General features: G+C 37.0%; 1 protein-coding gene across 1 annotated transcript in view; it reads right to left on the bottom strand.

The window, feature by feature from the left end:
- Positions 1 to 201: 201 nt before the first annotated feature.
- Dars1 (aspartyl-tRNA synthetase 1) overlaps positions 202 to 6,000 on the bottom strand; it is a 50,019-nt gene continuing 44,220 nt past the window's right edge. Inside the window, exons 12-16 of the mRNA XM_032914853.1 lie at positions 4,781 to 4,823; positions 3,962 to 4,042; positions 2,791 to 2,902; positions 2,567 to 2,638; positions 202 to 826 (exon numbers count right to left, since the gene is read on the bottom strand). Of these exons, the coding sequence (XP_032770744.1) occupies positions 735 to 826; positions 2,567 to 2,638; positions 2,791 to 2,902; positions 3,962 to 4,042; positions 4,781 to 4,823 (400 nt within the window). The 3' untranslated portion in view covers positions 202 to 734. The remainder of the gene's footprint in view (positions 827 to 2,566; positions 2,639 to 2,790; positions 2,903 to 3,961; positions 4,043 to 4,780; positions 4,824 to 6,000) is intronic.

Raw genomic sequence — 6,000 nt, 5'->3', positions numbered from 1 at the left:
GAAGCAGAGGACAGTCCTGGACTGTTGGGCCTCCTGTGCTCACACCCCTAGTGCTGGGGTCACAGGCACATGCGGTCATGCACCCTCAGCTCTGTGTTACTTTTCCCATCTAATGTTAGTGTCAGTTTACTTTTTATTTTCCCAATGTATATACATCAATAACCAGTTATAAAATCAGATTTCTATAAAGTCACACAAAACTATCATTAGCTTTAAGTTTTTATTGAATTTCAGCCTCAGAATTGATAACAAGGTTTCGGTGTTACTGTTTCTAGCCAGTGTTTTCAGATACTTTACATGATTTCTGAAAGTAACTTTTAAGACATACCAGTTTTATATTTGTTAAAATCTTGGTAATTTCTCCAATTTTTTTTTCTCAATGTCAAGAGTTAAAAGTTCAAATATTGAAAATTTAGGATATTAGTATGGTGGTCACCACAATATAGAAAAGAAAAAAAATTATATAATCCTAAACTGTTTAAATTGTCCTTAACATTTCCTATAGTGATAGACTATGAATTTCAACCATAGAAATTTCTCATTAAAATGTTCAAGTATTTCCTATTTAAGCATATCTGAAGTTCTAAAACGTTTTGACTTAAATGAATTCGTATTGAGCTACTTAAAAAATAATTGTGGCACTTTAGTAATGCATTAATTCTACTGCATATCTTAAGTACCTCAGGTATAAGCTAATCAACAGCAGGTTACTAGAGAGAATAAAAAGTGCGGCTTTAAGGCGTGAGTCGCTTCGGGTCACGAGGGAACATTGAGGTCTGACGTACATTATGCAATCCTAAAAACAGCATCGTTACCCTTTCCAACCCTGTGGACAAGAAAATAACAGTTAATCTCCTTTTGAAAACCTCTCATTTACCAGTCCAAACGCTGAAACTATACCTAGTAAATATTCCTTTTCCTCCTCTCCCAGACACAGACATTCACCAATCAACTCTCTGGTTCCGAACCTGACAGATCTAAAATGCTGGCCAAGTAGACTCAGACAGAACGTGTCCTTTTGCAACTGGCTTGTGTATTCACTCACATACTGTCTGCACAGTGCATTTATGCTGAAGCATACACCAGCATTTCTGTCTTTTAAAGACTGATTGAACATCTTATTCCAGAAACAGTATGTTCTAAAATCTGGAATTTTGGGAGTATCATGCAATACTCAAGGTTTCTCAATGGTAAAGTCTATGACTTTATTCTAAACTTTAAGAAAATACAAAATTGAAACACTTCTGCTCCTGAACATGTCAGACAGGGGATCCTTAACCAGTACCACATTCTGCTGGCCCATCTACTCACGATGGATACTTGGCTGTATCCATGTCTCAGCCACTGTCAAAAATACCATGAAGATGTATACATATAAGTATTTCTTTGATGTGCCATTTCTAATTCTTTTGGGCACACACGCAGATGTAGACTGCTAGGTCACATGGCATTTCTTTCTTTAAGGTATAAACAGAGGCAGACTGTGGGATTCTATGGTGAATGAATCTTTATCTTGTTGAGGAACGGCAATACTGCCTTCTACAGGGGCGTACTGATTCTCCACATTGTTTCTGGTGAGTATTATCATAGCCTAAGTTAGCAGCTATCCTAGCCAGAGCAGGCGGCCCTCACTGAGGACTGGTGCTGCTGAGCACCCGCTCACACGCTCCCCAACCATCCATGTCCGCTGGGATGAACTCCTGCTCAGAGCCTCTGCCCATGTTGAACTGTTTACTTATTCTGAATATTCACCTCTTATCGAATATGAGCTGTAAATATTTGTTCCCATCATGCAAGCTGTCTTTTACTCATATCTTAACTTGAGAAAATGATTTATTTATGTAATTATATGTCAGTGTGTGTGCAGGTGTGTTCAGGAGGCGTCAGATCTCTTGCATCTGAGGTTTTAGGTGACTGTGAGCCCCCTGATGTGGGTGATAGGAACAAGCTATATACGCTAACTGTCTTTTCTCCTACTCCTAGTACTACGGTCAAACCTAGCCTTGTATATGCTAGACAAATAACTACTTTTTTGATACACAAAGTTTAAAACTCTCCCTAAGTTCAATTTGGCTATTAATTACCTTGCTGTGTTGGCCACAGGTACTGTATCAAGAAACCATGGCCAAAGCCAATGTTCTGATGCTTTTGCTCTGTTTTCTTCTAAAAGTTTAATAGTGTTAGTTTCTCATTTAGGTCTTGGATCCTCCATTTTGGGTTATTATTTTTATATGTGGTTATGTATGGGTTTAACTTTATTCTTTAACATGTAAATATAAATTCTGTTCTAATCATTGGGGAAAAACATTGTTCTATGACCTTTAAAAAGGATTTATTTTTATTTACGTATATGTGTGTGAATACATGAGTTTATGCATACTGCTATGTATGTAAGAAGCCTGCTAAGGCCAGAAGAAGGCATTAAGGTCCCAAAAACTGGAGTTATTAATGGTTGTTATGTGGGTATTGGAAACTAAACTCATGTCCTCTGCAAGAGAGGCACGGCTCTGATCACCACTTCCCCAGGTTCTTTAACATAACTATCTATAAGCAACAGCAGTATTACCAATGCCGCCACCAGCGTGAGGAGGGGCTCCAAAGCGGAAGGAATCAATGTAAGCTTTTATTTTCTCCAAATCTAAAAAAGAAAAAATAACTTATCACCTTAGAATTTTTAAAAAAGCTATTACTAAAATGAAGATGAGGGAGACTTATAACAAGACACCTTTAAAATGTTCACAAACGTGTTATTTTTATAATATACATGTTTAAATATTTTAAATTACTTACCAATTCCATGGTGTAAAGCTCTCTCTGTAAGCAACTGAGGATCATGTATTCTTTGTGCTCCAGACAATATTTCTTCTCCTCTCATGAACATATCGTAAGAGTTGGACTGCTTCTACAGAAGAAAAATGAATGAGTCCACACTATTTTACTGTTATCTCACTTTTCCTAGGATGAACGTGTGGGAGAAACGATGTCCCAGTTACTGATGACCCTTCTACATAATTTCCTCTTGATGGCAGAACTGCTAAGGGCAGAATAGGTTTGTTTTCTCTGTTCATATTTCTGTTCTTTCTTTGCCTTACTTCTCAGTGATCAGAACACCCCATCTAAGCAGTGGTGTGGTTTTACTTCACTTTATTGCCTGAAAAGTTTTTTTAAAAAAAGATATGGATTTTGGTCTGTTTGATTGCAAATTACCAATAGATATCTAGTCCATTTAATAAAACTCATTTATGGGAAGTTAAATTGAAACTGAATTAACCTATGCCTAACTTGTTGCCTATCAGGCATTTGATAGTATTAGTTTTAACTTTCCAATAAACAATAGCTGTGATTCCCAGATCACTTCAGTATTACCTGGAACTTGTTATAAGAGCACTGGCTATTCTTCCAGAGGACCCAGGCTCAACTCCCAGCACCAACATGGCAACTCAGAACTATCTGTAAGTCTCTAAGGGGATCTGATTCTCTCACACGAATACATATAAAATTAAATAAGTTATAAAAAAACAAAAACCCCACAATTTACCACCTTAGTGTTAAATTTAGAGAAGTAAATTCCCAGTTCAACCTAAAGAATGAGACTCTCACTAAACTCTGAGTATCTAGTACTATTAGATTTTTTTATTATATATGAGTGCACTGTCGCTGTCTTCAGACACACCAGAAGAGGGCATCAGATCCCATTACAGATAGTTGTGAGCCACCATGTGGTTGCTGGGATTTGAACTCAGGACCCCTGGAAGAGCAGTCAGCGCTCTTAACTACTGAGCCATCTTTCCAGCCCAGCTATTTAGCATTTATAGCCCCCATTCCAATAAATCCTCAGAAAAAAATGACCTAGGATATTAACTTAGGTTATCAGAACTAATTTGTTACAATATTCAAATTTGGTTACTAGAAAGTTGTCTTTCTTTCCCACAAATAAATGATTTAAGATCAAATTACTTACAGGATTTCTTGGGTCAGGCATGGTATAGAAAGGTCTTACAGCCAATGGATATTTATCAAGAACATAAAAGTCTGTATCATACTATTAAAAGAAAGAAACTGTGTTAGATCTATACAATATTTTGTGGAAATTTGTAATATTAATCATTATATTAACATAAAACCCTTGAATTATTTTCCTAATAATTTAGTTTTCTGTTTAGATATGTAAAGAAAATTGGGTAATGTTCATCAAATGGAAACAAGTATTAAAATAAGTATGGTTAAAGTGTTTGACATTTTTTACTGTCTCATAGGCTTAGTTAAAAAGCAATTACATCTCAGCTCTTCCTCAACTCTATACTGTTTTGTTAAAGCTGCAGACGAGAGAGAATGGGAGAGAATGGGACAGCGTGCTGGAGTGCTGAGACAGCACGCTCAGGGCTGTGCAGGGCTTCACAGGAAGTATTTCAAGTGCAACCAGCAGGAGGAGCTCAAGGTCTTTCTCCACCTCATCAAACCACAATGAAGATAAACTTTACTCTGCTTTGGCTTTAGATTTAGACTAAAAGCAAGGGTGCACAGGTTAGACCTTTACTGCTCAGAGACCTTCACTAGTAATCTGTTAATCTGCTGTCCTTTAGAGACATGTCATACACTGAATTTAAATGGTTGATCATGACCTGACCAAACATTTTTTTCATTTTCTAAGAACAAAAGTATGGTTCTCTTTACTAACTCTGGAGACATACCACTGCAGGGAGATGGTAAAAGATTTTGCTATTTCTTTTCCTAAGGAACATTCCAGATTAAAATAATCCAACACATATATGAATCCTACCTTTTCCTTCACCAAACGACCCAACAGTTTTTCATTTGGTGTACTGAAAAAGAAACATGAAAGTAGTATTTGAAGGTGAAACAAAACTCTCTTAATTTTAAACTTTGTCTAAGTTGGATCTCCTAGAGCTGAGTCACACGGGCTGTTGTGAAGTAGCTTGCTGTGAGTGCGGAGAACTAAACTCACCATTTCTGGATGGGCAGTCAGAGCTCGTAAGCACTGAGCTATTTCTCTAGTCCCCACCAAGCCACAACTTAAACTACTTTTTAAATGACAAAGGCACCTTTCCATTGGAGGGTCTCAAAGGAAAATGGACACACGGTCAGCTGTGCACCCTGCTTCTTTCTTAAGACAGACACTTCAGGGAGCCACCTACAAGTGTACCTCCCACAGCTACTTGGTGCACATACACACACACTGCTCCAGCACTTACAACCAGGCAGGGTTTAGGATTCTGCTGATCCAGAAACGGGAGGCAGAGTCTTTACTAATTATGTAAAATAAAATCTACTGGGTTAGGGTTAGAAGGTCTTGCCATTAAATAGTCTCCTTTCCTATTATTCCACAAAGGTCTATAGCACAACAACCAGTATACCCAAGTCTTTAAATAAACAAATAATGGGCTTAGAGTCAAGTATATTTTTTGGGTAAAAAAATAAAAATAAAGGCAACCACCTTCTGCTTCCATATATTTCCTATGTACTGTCATGATGCTTAACTATTTTGACCAGGAAACTCTGAATAAAATGTCTATTATTGACAGCAATTTTCTATTTTTTACTATGTAACTGATTCCTAAATAATAAGGAATAATATAACAATAATTATGTTTAGGTAACAAAATATGGAATATTGATAACACACAGACATTAGTATTTTAGTCCTGTATGGGGTGATTAGGATGCTCTTTACCCCTGTTATCATGGTGATTTTTAGCAGCGGGCTTTTTTTTTTTTTAAATAAAGATTTATTTATTTATTATATAAGTACACTGTAACTGTTTTCAGATATACCAGACAAGGGCATCAGATCCATTACAGATGGTTATGAGCCACCATGTGGTTACTGGGAATTGAACTCAGGACCTCTGGAAGAGCAGTCAGTGCTCTTAACCACTGAGCCATCTCTCCAGCCTTCATGGTGATTTATAAAGTGAAGTAACATTATAAATAAAAATCACAGGCAAAAGCCAGGTTTGGTGGTGCACACCTTTAATCCCA

The sequence above is a fragment of the Rattus rattus genome, chromosome 10 (genome assembly GCF_011064425.1).
Source record: "Rattus rattus isolate New Zealand chromosome 10, Rrattus_CSIRO_v1, whole genome shotgun sequence".
Classification (NCBI taxonomy): Eukaryota; Metazoa; Chordata; class Mammalia; order Rodentia; family Muridae; genus Rattus; species Rattus rattus.
Note: the sequence above shows the minus strand (reverse complement) of the source record. Positions and strands in the feature narration are given on the sequence as shown.